Source organism: Pelodiscus sinensis, chromosome 2 (assembly GCF_052426305.1).
Source record: "Pelodiscus sinensis isolate ZL-2025 chromosome 2, ASM5242630v1, whole genome shotgun sequence".
NCBI classification, from domain to species: Eukaryota; Metazoa; Chordata; order Testudines; family Trionychidae; genus Pelodiscus; species Pelodiscus sinensis.
This window is the reverse complement of record NC_143053.1, coordinates 240,224,373-240,242,501: the sequence shown is the minus strand read 5'-3', so window position 1 is coordinate 240,242,501 and position 18,129 is coordinate 240,224,373. Positions and strand designations below refer to the sequence as shown.

The following is an 18,129-nucleotide window of genomic DNA, read 5'->3' as shown; positions in this document are numbered from 1 at the left end:
AGGCTGACTATGCATTGTGTGGAGTGTTACTTCCATTTGCTTGTTGTAAGTTTGCTGCCTATTAATTTCATTGTGTACCCCTGGTTCTTTTGTTATAGGAAGGGGCCAAGAACCCTTCCTTATTCAATTTCTCCATACCATTCACAATTGTATAGACCTCTCTCATATCCCCCTCCCCATTACGCTATATTTACACTATAGCAGGGATTGAGGATCTGAGATTGTCCACTGGTGGTCGATTTAGTGGGTCTAGTGAAGACCCACCAAATTGACTGCAGACTGCACCACCGAGGCTTTTCTCAGGGCAGGAACAGCTTCTTGGCCACCATGCGCCGCTTGCTCTGATGCTGCTCCGAAGAGCAGTGCAGAGTCATGCACTGACATCAGGGGAACATCAGAAAGGGGGCAGGGCCTATGCATGAGGGGAGCGGGGAGCATAAAAGGAGGCCAGAAGGGCCCGGGGGGGGGGGGGGAGAAGCGGAAGTGGACGTCGTGAGTGCGACTAGAATAGGAGGAGAAGCCTTCAGGCAGAGGAGCCAGAGCGAGGAGAGGCTGTAGGGTTGCCTGGGGACTGGCTAACCGAGGGACACAACCCAGGATTGAGCGTTGGAGCTGAGGGGCTGCTCGAGGGTTGGTGAGTTACGGTGGCTGCCCCACCAACCAGACAGGGAGTTGCATCCCTGTCCTTAGGGTCCTGGGTCGGGACCCGGAATGAGGGCTGGCCCAGGTCCTCTCTCCCTTCTGTCGGGTGACACCTAGAGGGCGGATGCCCTGCTGACGGGGTTAATCCAGCAAACCAGATTGATACTGTCGAGACTGAGCATAAGTAAAGACTGGAACACGGGAAGAAGGATAAGGGGGGAGAGGTGACACTGGTGGGAGGCTTCGCCTTTAAATCTGATGATGACACTGTTGTAAACCTGAGGGGAGGCACAGATAGTGACAGCCTCTTTGCATCATTAACTCCCAACCTCTAATGGCCATCAACAGATTTCCAAACCCTGAGATTTTGTGGATACACATATTTGATTGGATGGTGATATTGGCACATCATTTGAATAGGCATGAATAAGATCATTCGATGCCCCCCTTGGACCTATTCTCTGACGTAGTAAAAGCGGAAGGCCTTCTGTTTCCCTGATCAGAATGTCAGTTTGGTTGGCTCTTGCAGTTTTGGACATATTTTAGGTCTCACAAGGTGCTGAGTCACATATCTTACCCTATCTGTGTTCTGACCCAACTGAAAATTTTGCCACAAAGCCTTTCATAATTTCTAAAGAGATATTAAGGATATTTAGTTTAATTTCTAAAAAGATATTAACCCTTACTTATCACACTACACCATTGCTAAAGCCAACTCATACAGGCTAAGTCCTGCAGGCCTTGCATTACTAGCATTACTAAAATATAGTAAAAGGGATAAGATAGGAAAGTATGTAGATTTGCAGGCTACATATCTAATGATGAGAAGATAGCTAATGTGACGTCATTATTTAAAAAGGGCTCTAGAGGTGATTGTGGCAATTACAGACCAGTAAGTCTAACATTTAGTTGTCATGGGATAAGAGGGAAGGTCCTTTTGTGGACTGATAACTGGTTAAAAGACAGGAAACAAAGGGTAGGAATAAATGGTTAGTTTTCAGAATGGAGAGAGGTAACTAGTGGTTTTCCCCAAGGATCTGTACTAGGACCCATCCTATTTAATCTGTTTATAAATGATCTGTAGAAAGGGGTAAACAGTGAGGTGGCAACATTTGCAGGTGATACGAAACTGCTCAAGATAGTTAAGAACAAAGCAGACTATGAAGAGCTTCAGAAGGATCTCACAAAACTAGATGATTGGGCAATAAAATGGCAAATGCATTTTAATGTTGATAAATGCAAAGTGATGCACATTGGAAAAAAAATCCCAGCTATACATACAAAATGATGGGGATTAATTTAGCTATAACCACTCAAGAGAGTGCTCTTGGAGTCATTGTGGATAGTTCTCTGAAAACATCCACTCAATGTGCAGTGGCAGTCAAAAAAGCAAACAGAATGTTAGGAATAATTAAAAAGGGGATAAAGAATAAGACAAAGGATATCTTATTGCCTCTATATAGCTCCATGGTATGCCCACATCATGAATACTGCGTACAGATGTGGTTGCCTCATCTCAAAAACGAAATATTGGCATTGGAGAAGTTTCAGAGAAGGGCAACAAAAATTATTAGGGGTTTGGAACAGGTCTGCAAGAGATTGAAAAGACTGGGAGTTTTCATCTTAGAAAAGAAGAAACTAAGGGGGGATATGACAGAGGTCTATAAAATCATGACAGATATGGAGAAAGTGAATAAGGAGAAGTTATTTACTTGTTTCCATAACATAAGAACTAGGGGTCACCAAATGAAATTAATAGGTAGCAGGTTTAAAACAATCAAAAGGAAGTTTTTCTTCATGCAGCACATAGTCAACCTGTGGAACTCCTTGTAGCAGATGTTGTGAAGACCAGGATTTTAACAAGGTTCAAAAAAGAACTAGATAAATTCATGGAGGTCCATCAACATTTATTAGCCAGAATGGATAGGAATGGTGTCTCTCGCCTCTGTTTGTCAGGGACTGGAAATGGATGACAGGAGAGGGATCACTTGATGATTACCTGTTTTGTTCACTTCCTCTGTAGCATCTGGCAATTGTCCATTGTCGGATGACAGGATTCAGGGCTAAATGGACTTTTGGTCTGACCCGGTATGAGCGTTCTTATGTTCTTAAGCAAGACAGAGTTAGAAGATACCTTAAGACATCCCAATGTCTGATGATGATAAACTTATTAGACAAGTTCTTTTTCAAATATTCACATAACTGAAAAAGTTACTTACCGTAAGAATCCCATGCCATAAGCCAACATCCTTCTTGAAATCTAGTACATTCACAATTGTTTCAGCTATTGAATAAAAAAAAAAGGCTTATTTTTCTGAGTATGGCATGAACTCAAAGCAAAGCCATGTACAGGAAGGAAACAGAGTAAATATTGGCAGAACATCACTGAAGACCTCAAAGCATAACTTTCAGAGTAACTCTCCAGAACAGGATTTGTCTTGGCAAAAAGAAATTAAAAATGCCATAAAAATGTCTTGGCAAAAAGAAATAATTAATATAGCCCTATATGAACCCCAATCAGGCAGAATATAAAATTCAACTTAGTTTTAGGATGAAACAAGAGGAATATATTTAATACCTTCTGTATATCCACATGCTTGTGTAAGAGCTTGACAGTGGGTCAGCAGTGCAATTCTTGTCACAGTCACCCCAAGCACACTTCCATCTTTACATGTTTTGTACTACAAGAAATTTGTTATTAAAGATAGAATATATTGTATGTAACAGTAGCACTTCTCTTATTGTCTGGTAGAAAGGTTCAAAGCATTTAACATGTAGAAACATAGGCAGGTTGATGAACTTCGAGACTTCATTTGAGTTTTTGCAGGTAGGGAGTGCTATAACGAAGGCTATGAAACAGGGTTTTATTTTTAATTAAACCTCATTTCTTTTTTCTGGATAAGGTGTCTTTTTAGGCAGATACTTGTGCTTGATATCAGGAACTTTTTAGCTGTCTGCATTCCAAAAGAGTGGAAAAATAAATTTTATATTAATTCTAACCTGTCTTTTGAGATACTAGCAACACAAGCTGCCGAAGCCAAGCAGCTTCTCTTCCTTAAGGGGATATGAAAGTCTACAAATACTAGGGAGCAAACTTCTATAGGTGATGCTTGTTGATCCCTTCTCTGAACATCAGTGAGAGAAGCCTATTGTGAGTAAGAGCTATGGCAGGACAGCAAAAGTCCTAGAGAATACCATGGCAGCAAGTTAAGTTGAATAGGAGTAATGTGGGCAGAGAAAAATAAAGGGAAGAGGGGGGATTTTGCTGGTAAGAGGAAAAGAATTTCAGGTGAAACTAAGGGGGAGAAAGAAGACTGTTTGTAAGGCACAGAGGAGATGGTCCACCATGTACTTTGCCAGTAATTTCCATAACTTTGAAGATGCAGCTGAAGAAAGTCAAGACTCTGTTTGAGCAGAGAGAAGGCCTAGTTTTAAAGACAGGCTAGGACTGAACTCCCATGAATATACAGGCCTGTCAGACTATATATTGCCTTGTGGGAGTTAATATACATGATCTCAGTGATAGAAAGTTACCATGGTTTGTGAATTTCTTTCATTTAATAAGTTATGGACTTCCAGCTCGAATTCCTTCAAAGTCTTTTGGTGTCATCAATTCATTGTGTGTTGGAAGTAATGACATCAAGCATTATATTAGATTCCCTTATCTTTTATTGCATCGTGACTTTCTTGGTACTTTTTTTTTTTCATTTTAACAAACAAAAAATATTTAAGTGAAAGTGCAAAAATCTAATCTGGGAGTGCAAAAGTTTGGGTGTCCATACTCTTTCAGCTAACTTATTTAACAAGCACCGATCACTGCAATATCTCCAGTCCCAATTCAACAAGGCAATAAAGCATATGCGTGTTCTAAATCTGTACTTAGAACACTGCTGAAGCAGTAGAAACCTTTAAGTGATAAAAACTCTAGAAATACAAAGTTAACCGTGCAAATTTAACACGGCATTAACTTTCATATAGAATAGTGATAGAAATGTAGCCGTGTTAGTCTGGGGTAGCTGAAGCAAAATGCAGGACAATGTAGCACTTTAAAGACTAACAAGATGGTTTATTAGATGATGAGCTTTCGTGGGCCAGACCCACTTCCTCAGATCAAATAGTGGAAGAAAATAGTCACAACCATATATACCAAAGGATACAAATTAAAAAAAATTCATCTGTGTTCATTTTTTTTAATTGTATCCTTTGGTATATATGGTTGTGACTATTTTCTTCCACTATTTGATCTGAGGAAGTGGGTCTGGCCCACGAAAGCTCATCATCTAATAAACCATCTTGTTAGTCTTTCAAGTGCTACATTGTCCTGCATTTTGCTTTAACTTTCATATAGTATTCAGTTCCTATTTATATTGAAATTACTTATTAGCAAGTAAACAGGATGTTTATTTTTATAAAAGCAGTAACAACATAGTTATGTTTCTATTAATGGAATTCAGAATGCAATGGATCATAGGCAAAATGTATCTTTAGTAACTCACCTCTATGTAAGCTGTGTCATTATTTGCATCCTTGATATGTGGGAACCAGTCACGAGGAGGTTTAGAAAGATGTTTAGATTCTGTGACAAACCATAGCAGCTTTGGCCACCCTGAGAAACAGACAACAAAGAAAGGCAGTTTTTGCTGAGCTTCTGCTGGACGAATAGTACAAGAGAACCAAAATTATTCTGCAACCAAGTTTATTTCAAATATGTTCCTTGCCTGTACAGTGTGTTTGACTGAATATTGCTTATTTTACTCATGTAAGTACCCCACTGGAGCAAATAAAGCCGAATTATTAATTATTATACTTTCTGTACATAGATATAAGACATATTATGTCGAGGCTAGTATTTTCGAAGTTTAGAAACTAACGGCGTATGTGTGAAATGCTCGTCAGTGCTATTTAGTAACGTGAAATCTTTGTACAAAATGTAGGTTAAATGAGGGTTAGTTTACCTTTAAACTGTGGTATCTCCCCCGTGGGGCTTTTAGGCAGACCTTTATGGCAGGCATCACTAGTCAAGGCCACAGTAACGCCACAGCTTCCAAGTAAGAAACCTATTTGTTGGCTTCCTGCATCCTAATTGATCACAAAAATAAGAAAAGAAATAAGTGAAATTCATTAGAGCTGTCTGCATGCAGCATGCTTCTTTTGTAGTTTGTTTTGTGCTTAACAGGTACAATGACAAAGTTGTTTTGCATAATTTGGATATGTTCATCTTCACAACCACATATCTATTCAAAAGGACTAAAGCCATCACATGGCTTCATCTTTTACATTTCTTCTATGTTTCCTCCATGAAATAAGAAATAGTTACTTACTGAAACTGTGGCTCTTTGAAGGATGATGTACATGTGCACCAGTGCACTGAAGCCAGAGAATTTTGCCTAGCAGTACCCATAAAAGGGCAGCGCTTACACCTTGTAGCTGCGGCCACTGCCCTGGCTATATGACATAACCGTTCTGATTCCCCTCAGTTCCTTGACATTGAAAGCCAATGAGAGGAGATTCTGATGCAGAGGAGCTGGGTGATGGGTCATAGAATACATATATCTATCACATCTCGAAGAACCATAGCTACAGTGAGTAACCATTTTGTCTTCTCTGAGTAAATGCAGATGTGTGGGTGATTCACAAGAGGTACCCCACCTGGAGAGGCTTGGAGACTATTGAAATACAGATTGCTGGACTGCCCTCTGAGGCCTGCATTCTCTCTAGAAGATGTGGTAATAGCAGAAGGGTCCATATTTGTATGACTGACCATGTGGCCTCCCTGCAAATGTATAAAATGAACATGTCACTGATAACACTATTGCTGACGCTTGTGCTATCACTGAATGAGCTCGTATCCACTGAGAAGTCATAGCCCGAGTCATTTCATATGCAGTTTTAAGATGAGATCTAGGGATAGTCTGAGCAGAAGCTGCTTATACCTTCATGAAGTCCACAGAGTTACCTTATCCTTGGAGGACTGTGGGTAGAGGAAACACTTGCCATCCGACCCCACAACTCAGAGACCCTCTTTGCAGAGGTAATGGCTATCAGGAGCATGTTTCTCTGAGACGGATGAGGCAGAGGACAGAATGCAAGGGGCTTGAACAGAAGCCCCATAAGAGCTGCCAAAACTATTTTTAGATGCCATAAGGGGACTAGGAACCTGAGAATATCAGAGGAGGACTCCTTTCAGAAATCTTGCCACCATGGCATTGAAAAAAAAAGTTTCCTCTGAATGGGGATATGGAACGCTGATATTGTTGCTAGATGTCTGAAGATGTAACAGGTACTCCAAGAAGCCTGGATGGAAGTTCAGGTCAGTTGGGTTCTTTTTTACTCTGGTAAATAGGCTGGCCTAGAAGAGGACTTCCTACTGTTGAACAGGGCTCGTTGCACAGCTGCCAAACTCTTACTCTTTATGCTGCCATACAGCAGCTATAAGGTGCAAGGAGTTAAGCACAGAGAGAAGGGTTTGGCTATCATAATTGTAGGGTCATAATTCAAAATGATCTGGACAAACTAGAGAAATGGTCTGAAGTAAATAGGATGAAGTTTGATAAGGTCAAACGCAAAGTGCTCCATTTAGGAATGAACAATCAGTTCATACATAGAGAATGGGAAGCGACTGTCTAGGAAGAAGTACTGAAGAAAGAGATCTAGGGGTCATAGTGGACAGCAAGCTAAATATGAGTCAACAGCATGACACTGTTGAGAAAAAAAAAGCACAAACATGATTTCGGGATGCATTAACAGGAGTGTTGTGAGCAAGACACAAGAAGTTATTCTTCCACTCTACTCTGCACTGATTAGGCCTCAGTTGGAGTATTGTGTTCAGTTCTGGGCCCCACATTTCAAGAAAGATGTGGAAAAATTGGAGATGGTCCAGAGAAGAGCAACAAAAATTATTAAAGGTTGACAAAACATGAGCTGTGAGGGAAGACTGAAAGAATTGGGCTTTTTAGTTTAGAAAAGAGAAGACTGAGAGGGGACATGATAGTGGTCTTCAAGTCCCTAAAAGAGTGTTACAGGGAGGAAGAAAAATTGTTCTCTTTGGTATCTGAGGATAGGACAAGAAGTAATGGGCTTAAACTGCAGCAAGGGAGATTTAGGTTGGATGTTAGGAAAAAGTTCCTAACTGTCAGGGTGGTTAAACACTGGAATAAATTGCTTAGGAAGGTGGTAGAATCTCCATCACAGGAGATATTTAAGAGTAGTTTGGATAGACATCACAGATGATCTAGATGGTGCTTGGTCCTACCATGAGGGCAGGGGACTGGACTCGATGATTTCTCAAGGTCCCTTCCAGTTCTAGTATTCTATGATTTTGTGATTGTGCTGAAAAAAAAGATGGAATGGAGAGGAAGTGGTATGGGAGGCTAAACTGACAGTACAAGAAGATCTGAGAACTAACACTGCCTCAGCCACTCTGGAACAAAGAAGATGAGCTTAACTCATCCATCTTGAGTTTGAAGATGATCCAGGGAATGACCGTAAAAAGAGGAAGAGCATACACAAGAATTGCATTGCAGGGGAAGGCATCAGAGAGGGAGCCTGCATGCAGTATAGACAATACTTTGTGTTTTATCATGTTGCCAACACAGTGAAGTATGGGAAAGCCCTATGTTGTGAAAAAGACCTGAAGGACACTCATTTTTAGGGAGCACTTGAAGCTAAGGGAGAAAATCCTACTGAGGTAGTCGGCAAGATTCTGCACTTATGGCAAGAGGACTGCTACTGGAGTGATGTCCTCTTCGACACAGAATTGTCGCAGGTTGATTGCTTCCAGGAAGAGTAACTGGAGTATGAACACCCTTGTTAGTTCACACAGTACATTGTGTTGGTATTGTTAGTGAGTATGTGAACCAGTAATATTGTCCCAGAAAGCCTGCCACGTATGGCTTGAAGTTCCAGCATGTTGATATGGAGGGAGGCTCCTTGTTCTGACCACTTACCAGATACACCCCCCCAACCCAAAAGGGTAAGGAAGCACTGATGACAATTGACTGGGTTAGAAAGGGCTGAAGTGAAAGGGACTCCCTGACTCACACTCAACGGGGTCGCTCCCCAGAGCAAGGAGTCTAGAACTAGCGAAGGAAGGCAAACCAATCTGTCCAGTGAATGCTGGGCTCAACAGTAGATCATCTTAAGCCACATCTGTAGGCAGGAAGGCACAACCTCACAAACTGAACCACCTGCTCACAAGCAGACATGTCCCAACAAGCCTGGATGCCCTAGACTATCATAGAAAGCTGAGATTGCAAACTGAGGTGGGGCTATTGAATTGCCTGGAAGTGATCAACCATCAGGGATTCTCTCAATGCTGTGGAATAAAACAGGACCCCAAGGAACTTGATTTTCTGAGTAGAAATCAAGACAGACTTCCTAATGCTTAAAATGAGTCCTAGTTAGTCAAGCAAACACAGTGTGGAGTTGACATGTGCAAGAAGCTCTCCTCCAGTGTTGTCCTTCAATAAGCCATCATTGAGGTATGGGAAGATGGGAATTCCCTCCCTCACAAGATGTGTCATCCTCACGGCCATGCTTTTCATGAGTACTTGAGAGATGGAAGAGGAACCAAACAGAAGAACTATGTACTAAAAGTGGTGTTCTCCCACAACAAAATGAAAAGCTTCCTATGGCTCTGTAAAATTGCCATATGAAAATAAATGCCATTCTGAGACAACAGAGGAGGCAATAGTGTGACTATGTGCAGCCTTGTGTATCTGATAAATTTGTTGAGGCCATGAAGGTCAAGACGACATCTCATCCCATCCTGGAGGTTTGTACCACAAAGTACTGGGAATACAAACTGTGTCCCCAGCGTCCTGGTGAGGCTTCCTCCACTGTTCCCAATATCAGAAGAAAGATGACATGCTCAATGAGCTGTGTATCATGAGAGGGTTCCCAGAAGAGGGCTTGGGAGAGGGGATGGGGAGGAACTGAATGGCTTACCTTGATATGACAGTGTCTAGGATTGATGAGGTAATCAAACCTTATCCATTGTGAGAAAGGGTGAGGGAAGGGTGGAGCAATGACTGGAAGAGGGTTCTGGGCCAAGCAGTCAAAATGGGCACTTAGCAGGCACATAGGAAGGCTGAGTCCCAAGCCCAACTACTTCCTACCATGAGATCTAGCCCTCCTTCTGGGGTAGTCATGCAGCTTTGGGAGGAGGAGTGATAGGAGGGAGAGTTACAGAAAAGAATGCTGGAGACAGCACTACTAGTGCTGCGCCCCACAGTGGTGTCTCCGTATAGATGACACGTACACTCCCAAGGGCCTTACAATAGTACTAATGTCCTTAAAGTAGACCAAAGCATAAGTCTTCTGAAAAAAGGTCCAGTCGTCAAAGGGCAAGTCCTCAATAGTTTGCTGGAAATCCAATACAATCCCAGAGTTTGGTAGTCAGAAAGCCCTCCTGACTGTAACTGCACATGTCATAAACTTGGCCAAAGCCTCCACAGCACAGAAGATGGACCACGGGGCATTTTAGCCACCAAGCAGTCTTTGGCCATTCACAAAACGCCTCATGAAAGGCGTCAGGCAACTGGTGCACAAAATTGGACATGGATGACCAATTGAGGAAACCATCCTTGGACAGCAAAGCTTATTGATTCAAAATCCACATCTGTAAAGACGATGAGGTGGAAATTGTCTGCCCAGAAGATCCAATCACTTGGGGTGTCTGTCTTTGGGGGTGGATTTCAATCTGTGATGTTGAGCCCTTTTATTCAACAAGGAATTTGGGGCTAGATGGAAATAAAACCCGTGAAATTCCTGCATCAGAACAAAATAGCACTTCTCCATTCAATTAGCCACTGGCAGTACTGAGTCCAATATATACCAAAGGGCTCTCACCAACTCAAGGAACACATCATTAATTGGGTGGGCCACTCTCTCCGGGACAGAAAGCTGGAGAAACTCTGCCTAGATGTAAAGAGACATGACTACGCAGCATAAAAGGTTCTGGTACATCTTAAAGTCTCTGAGAGTAGGAGGGGAGGATGAACCACGCAGTATGGCATCGTTTGGAGAGGAGTACGAAGCTCTTGGCTAAGCCAACACTGGCTCTTGTCCCTGGGTTGATGAACCCAGGAGAGGAGTCTGGCAGCTCTGCAGAAAAGAAAATTGCTATGGTCTGGGCTTGCAGCTGACCTGTAACCACCACTGTTGATGTGGTGGGTGATCTCACCTTTCAGCAGGATAAGGAGCAGGATCTCCAAGAGCATCCCACTGAGTCCAAGGAGGCCTCTAATATAAGGAGGGCACTGTGGTCAGTATGTGCTGGGACAAGGGCCAGGCATGGGGCCATGTCAACTCTGGGAATCATGCTAGTTTGCTGGCAGTCCCCAGTGATCATCAGGTGATGAAAAAAGTGAGGATAACAACCCTATCTCAGAAATGGAAGAGCTCTGGGATCTCTGAGGCAGATGCAAAGTGACATTCAAGGGGACTAGCAGGCAATACAATTCATCACACACCCAGAGGAAGGCAGGACTTGGCACCCCTGATTAAAATGGTACTGAACATGTTGGTGCCATAGGCAGTGTCAGTCCCGGCACACACAGCACTGAGTCCCGAGTGTGTCAACGTTAAGGTTGGTGAATGCCACCAAAGAATCATCTGTGATGTCAACTGTAGTGAGACCTGAATGGATCCTAGCAGCAGTGTCCCCTTTACCATCTTTGGTACAGGATCCATACCAATCACCTGGTGGGGAGTGACTGGGAGCAGCACTGATGGGCACATCAGGCCAACAGTATGCTCCCACTGGAGGGGCTACTGAAGGCACAACCCTGGATTTTGGCAGCTGGAATTGAAAGAGCGGGAGGAAGTACACTGCAGTGGATCTCATTGGTACCAGCATCCTCCTCATCAGTATTAGATTCAAGAGACCCCTGGAGGCTGGGACTGGAGTCAATGGTGCAGGGTTTCTGACCTCCCAACTTGATATTGGGGAATGATCAGAGATACCTGTGCCTTTCAGTGTGCCAGAGCACCATATTAGTCCGTGCTTTTCCTGGAGGAAGCAGAAGAGTCATCCTGAGACCTGGAGTAGTCTCGAGTGGTCTTTGGAGATGTTGTCTTTGGTGCTGATGATGGAGAACTCCTCCTTCACTTCTTCTGAGAGGCACGTGCAGCACGGGAGGTGGCAGCACTCTCAGAGCCCGAAGAGAGCCTCAGTAGCTGATTAGCCAGCGTGGCCTTTTCAAACAGTTGCAACTTCATGAAAAGGTCCTGTGCCTTCTGAGTCCCTTTCTTGAATAATCTAAGAGCAAACAACACTCTTCACAGTGGGCCAAAACAAAGCAGGAGCTGTGTGTAGTGGGCTCTGCTAGGGATCACCCTTCCACATGAAGGCTAGTGTTTAAACCCCAGACAGCATCCCCATGGAATTCTATTTAGCAATTAACTAATGATATACAATAAACAAGGCTAAGATTAACCATGAGGTTGTGAGACTACAAACATGCAGAGCTCTGAATCCAGCTACAGATGGTAACAAGGGACTGAGGTAGGATGGGGTGCCACCTCATAACTAGGGAAGAGGCCAGTGTCATGAGGCTAGAGCGCTGCCCTCTAAGCTATGTCTACACTATAGATTTCTTGCAAAAGAAGCCTTTTGCGCTAGAGTTTTTGCGCAAAAACTTCTTGCGCAAGAGCACATTCACAGATCAAAGCACATCACAAAAGGGATGTGCTTTTGCGCAAGAGAGCATCCACACTGCTGGGCACTCTTGTGCAAGAAAGCTCTGATGGCCATTCGCAGAATGGCCATCAGAGCACCTGTGCTTTTTTCCATAGGAGCGTCCACACTTACCTTCTTGTGTAATAGCTGTAGCGCTAAAAGCAGTTGTGCCTCAGAAAAGGAGGTTTACCTACAGCGGAAAAAGCCCTCTCTTCTGCCGTTTAATTGCACATTTAATTGCCCAAGAGCTCATTTGAGGTGTGGACGCTCCCCAGGTTTTTGCGCAAAAACCTTGTAGTGTAGACGTAGCCTATAAGTATAGCTAGGAAAAAGGCTCCAACTCCAACACACCTAAGTGGAATACCTGCCTGCATCTCCTCAAAGAACATGTATTACATCCACCTGGATGACACACGTAGTCAAAACATCAGTTTCTCTTCTGTCAATGACAAGTTTCCGGGGGGGGGGGGAGGGGGGAGGGTCACTGACACATTTTATGAGCACTAGATTCATTCAGAATTCCACTGAGGAAAATGCATTTCATTTTACTTTCATCAATGGAATGCATGCTCTGAAAGTAAACCCCATATGATGATTTTAAAGTCTAGGAACCCACAAAGAGTTGATCCTGAAAAAGTGTTCTGCTTCCATAATATTCTCTGCTTTACACCTACTGTCTTATAAAACTCACCAAAAAATTATAACCCCTTTAAGGTATTACACCATAGACGTAAATTCTCGATGATGGGTAGCCCTCTCCCTAGAAATAGCTACAGAAATAACCTTCAGACTCCTGTAGTTATAATTAAAACACATATTCTTAATACAGGGGGGGAAAGGGAAAATAAGTACATAAAAAACTGTGGCTAATAACATTTTTGCGAATTAAAGCAAAAGTTTAGACAGAAGGGAAGAGCAGTTCTGAATTCTGGAGTTTAGGTCTAATTCTAATTTTTCATGTAATTTTATTACATCAAATGAGTACACATAAAATTATCACAACTCATGAATGAATAAAGCAAAAAGCAAAGAAAGAACAAATACATCCCAGTACTTCTCATTTGTCTGCATAAGCATGATTCAATATCTCCAGAGAATGATCTTTTTATACAACATGATTATCTGAACTAGCATATGCTGACATTTGAGTAAATATTGTGGGACAATAAACCGATCCATGATAAACAGAATTATGTAACTCACTCAGTTCAGACAACCAGCAGTTGTCACATTCTTTTTTGTTCATTTTGCAGTTGTCAGAGATTTAGTTTAAGCTTGGCAAAAATAAAAACATTCTTTTGAGAGAAAATTCTTCAGCATTGAGCGCTCATTTACTTCCGCTTCCAGGAAAATGCAGAGTGGGGAAGTGCCTCTTTAAAACAACAACTACCACCACCAAGACGATGGCAACAAGAAAACTATGCAGTAGAGGTTTCTGGAAGTGATGCTCATCTCACACAGCTCTGTCAGTAACTGTGGCAGCAAACCTAGGTGAAAATGTCTTGTCAAATGGTAAATATGCTGGGGGGTGGGGAGAAAAGAAAAAAAAGCACTTTTGGGGCACTTTTGCAAACTTGGTCAAATTGGAAAAAATGTGTGGGAGAAAAGGAAGAGTTAGTTTTGACGTTTTCAAAAAAATCAGTTTTGCATTTGTTGAAACAAATAGATTTATTTAATCTCAAAATAAAAAGGTTTTGTTCAATTCAAATACACTTTTTTTGGTTTTTCATTTTAATGAGAAATACTTTAAAAATGCAGTTAAAAACCACAGAAGATTTAAGGGTTCTGTCCTGGTGTCCCAATAAAGGTGGCAAATGTCCCAGAAAATCCGTTGGGATCCAGCACCGCCATTTCCCCCCTCTTCGGGACACCCTCACAGACACCCAGCGCTAGTGCAGTGCAGCAGCAACGCCCTGTCTCCACCCAGCACGTAAGCGGCTCCCCTTGCTGCTTTGTGTGGGCACCCAGGGCTGCTGCCGGTAGTGCGCAGTGTCCGGAGCACCAAGCTCCCCTGGAGCACACGCCGCTGTCCGGCATGCCTCCTTCCCGCCCCCCATGGTCCTTCCCTTCAGCTGTGGGACTGCCTCCGCCATGCGCAGCCTCCAGCCTGGCCTCCTCCACCCACAGGCGGCCGCCATTGCTGCTGGAGGGGGAGGGGTGCTGGTTGAAGCCAGTGAGCCGCTCCTGGGAGCTGCCGCTGGAGTCCCGGAAGAGACCGCTCAGAGCCCGGCTGGAGCGCTGCAGAGCGGGGAGCACTTGGGCTCTGCCAGTGCACTCTGTGCATGGCCCTTTCTCCCTCCGCATCTTCCCACTCCGCTGGGGGAGTGGCCGTGCATGGACCCCCTTACACAGCCGCACTCCACAGCCTGGGTCTATGGGGGCGGGGGCTTCCCCCTCCCCACCGTGCTCCTGCTAATAAGAGCTAAAGCTGTTGCGGGGACTGCAGTAAAATTAGCACCGCGGGCGGCCCAGCCCCAGAAGCACCTGGGGCTGGGGCTGAGGGGACTTCTGGGACCTGACCACAGACTCCAGCCCCGCAAACTGGAAGGCAGAAGGAGAGGAAGGGCCTTGTGCTGAGGGGTGGGGGGCAGGGCAGGAGAAGAAAGGGGAAGGCACCAAGGGACAGGGTGGAAGAGAGACAAATGCCAGGGGGCCAAATGGAGACAATGAGCAAAAATGCAGGAGGGAGGGAGGTCAGTGGGGGCGGGAGGCTGGAGGGGACAGTGTGATGCTGGAAGAGGAGAAGGGCATTGGGGGCAAGAGGGGGCGGGGGAGGTGCTGGGAGAAAGGTTGAAAGGAGGGGTGGGCATAAGAAAGGTGGGGATGGAGCAAGTCATGCGTGAAGGCACAGAGGGCCCTGAAGGAAACTGGGGCAGAGAGTGGTGAGGGGGTGGGCATCAGGGAAAAAAGAGGGCAAGGGGGGAAGGGGCAGTGAGGGAAGGAGCAGGGGGAAGGTACAGGTGCCAGGGGATTTCTGCGGGGGTGAAGCAGAAGGGCAGACACATGAAGGGGAGGGACCAGAAACAGAGGAGAGAGGCAGGGCAGGTGTGTAGTGGGAAGTGTTAGGAAAGGGGATGAGAAGGGGTAGCTCACATGATCAGAGTGGGGCTACTGGAGGAGTGGGCACAGGGAGGAGAGAAGGGCTGGTGCAGAGGGGCAGGTCCCATGAGTGCTGAGGGCAGTGAGACCAAACACCGTTTTTGTTTTGTTCTTGTTTGAATTACTTGTGTTAGCCATTCTGTTCTTCAGAAAGGTGTGTCTATCTCCAAATAGCCTTATTTATAATTTTTCAAGCATTGGTAAATAGGTATGTGTGTGTAGACAGAAATATTTTCCTACTCCGAATTTGTCTGGGGTTGGTTTGTTTTGTTCACAAAAGGTAGAAAACTTCGCTGTGACATGGCTAAGGATTTTGGACTTTCAAAGTACTGGTTGCTTCACACCTCACCTCCTAAGAGCAGTGTATGTAATTTAATATTTTTGGATTTTCAACTTCTTTCTGATCTGTCAATTAACTGGATGGGGGTTACTCCTTTAAAAGACGACATAAGATTGGGGTCTTCTCCACTTTCTGATGCCCCAAATGTGGAGGGGGAAACCGCTTTAATCTTATTCTGTGAAATTTGTCCTCACGACATAGTCGTGGCTTGCACTGATAGTATGCTGCAAATATAGGGGGGAAAAAAGCCCTCCTATAAATCTTAAATGGCCCTCTCACTTTGGGCAATATACCTTATATACCCAGGTGCACATAGTTGAATAAATAGATGATGCATGTTTATTCTTAGTCAAAAACACTTTCCTGTGACCGTAACTTGGGAAAGTTTAATGCTAAAGGCACTTAAAGAAAATATCTGAACTTTTTTCCAGAATAATATATACGATACAGCACACATTCCAAAAGCAAAAACTGTTCTTCAGAAGCACTTTTTGTGAGCTCCAGAGATTAATAGCCCATCAAGAGTAGTCATAGAAAAGGTAATTTTAGAGGCAATGAAATTGTCTCAATACACTCTTCAGTCTGGAGGAGAATTTATAAACCTCACAAGTAAGCCTGCCCCTACAGTTTTCTTAGTTCCTGAAAAAGTCTGCATGCTGTCCTCAAGATGAAATGAGTCATGATTCCTCTCACTTGCACTTAGTACCAGTTACGTTGATAAATGTGCCAAGTACCAGAAAACATCTGTAGGCAATGTACATACCTGCCAACATCTTGAGACAAAAACCCAGTAGACTTTAATTGTGCATAAAAATACATAAATTTGCATTGTGTTGTCTGATGACATGGAAGCTTCCAGCTCTCTCCTCCCAAAGAAGCATAAATGCTAATTAATTCTGTGCCTCCAAGTCAACACTAATGCATTCTGCAGCTTCTTTCACCTACCTGAGCCCAATATCAGACCCTGATTTGGAGCTCTTTTGAGCTCAGGTCCCTTATCCTCCAACTATGTCTTTAGCCATGGGCAGGCATGCACATACCCACTTTCTTGAACCCAACAGGACTTTTGGGATCTTTGATTCAGAGTATTGATGTTCTATCTAGCAGAAAGAGGACTGTCAGAAGGGATGGGTATTTGCCCAATACTTAACCACAGAAGAATTTCTGGCAAAGTTTATTATACAACAGTAATCGTGCTGTGAAGAGCAGGAAATTCTCAGCAAGAACAAACTTGTTGCCACACAAAGCCATAAATACTAAATTACTACATACATGCTGTACAGTATTGTGTGTAGACTGACACAGCTGCCAGACCCATCTTACTGGCCCAGTGTTCACTTGCAGCGTAGCTGCTGTTTTGAGTTAGTTCACATGTTCCTTCAAACATGTAGAGTGTACACTACAAAATGCACGCTGTCCATGTTAACTGAAGCATGCACAGAAGAGATCAAATAATGGGGACGCATAAAAGAACAGCCGAGGTTATTGTAAGATGACACATATACGACACATCCTTCAGTTGGTGCCAGAAGCAAAGCCACTACTGTTTGACCAAGTAGAGACATTCCTTCTGGGACTGTTCACAAAGAATGATTTTTATCTCATTGCTTCCACCCTAGTTCTTGCACTACATAAATGAAGGTAGAAATATCTGCAGTTGTACATGCTCTCAAAATGTGCAGTTATCAGTTAGCAGATAGAGATCATCCAGTCTATTTTTTTTAAAATTGTATTCCACTCTCTCATTTATTGTTGTAGTAATTCAATATTTCTTAACACATACAAATACACATATGACACTTAGCCAAACTGAGGTAAGGAATTATTTTGACATGGTGTATTTACTTGGATGGACAGATTTTACAGTCTATAGAAAAGAATGTGGAAGCAGACATCTTAAAGTAAATCCAGTTCAGTAGATTTATGTTTTATTATTAACACTTTTCCATGTCACTGGTCAAGTAAAATACGGTGAGCAACACAACAGGACTTTTCCCCACTGGAAGTTGTGTTGATCAGATGTTTCTTCCTCTTCCATGAAAGTAAATTTTATTATGGGAATTTGCTAAAGGCTTTTACAATTTAAATAATCTAGTTTTCTTGTTTATATTAGCTCACATAAAATCTCCATTTCATATATTAAAAAAGGCTGAACAATGCACCAAACTATATATTTTGTCACACATCTTAATGTAATCCTAAAAGGTTCCTCTTCTGTATTAAACCAATGCCAATCCATCTGTTGTATTTCCACAGAAGACATGATACAAATATATTTTCTGAACTTCATGTCCCTAATCCTTTTCTCACAAGTACAGTTTTACAAATAAAGTGATTCACAAATTGGTTTGTGAAAATAAGTCAGTCA

The 18,129-nt window shown here is 43.2% G+C and overlaps 1 protein-coding gene across 5 annotated transcripts in view; it reads right to left on the bottom strand.

Moving 5' to 3' along the window:
• DIP2C (DIP2 acetate--CoA ligase C (putative)) overlaps positions 1 to 18,129 on the bottom strand; it is a 524,374-nt gene that overhangs the window by 114,601 nt on the left and 391,644 nt on the right. For all 5 annotated transcript variants that reach the window (XM_089776776.1, XM_006111894.4, XM_006111897.4 and 2 more), the window contains 4 exons: positions 5,598 to 5,721; positions 5,139 to 5,248; positions 3,221 to 3,323; positions 2,862 to 2,926 (listed from right to left, as the gene is read on the bottom strand). In XM_089776776.1, coding sequence (XP_089632902.1) covers positions 2,862 to 2,926; positions 3,221 to 3,323; positions 5,139 to 5,248; positions 5,598 to 5,721 — 402 coding nt within the window. The remainder of the gene's footprint in view (positions 1 to 2,861; positions 2,927 to 3,220; positions 3,324 to 5,138; positions 5,249 to 5,597; positions 5,722 to 18,129) is intronic.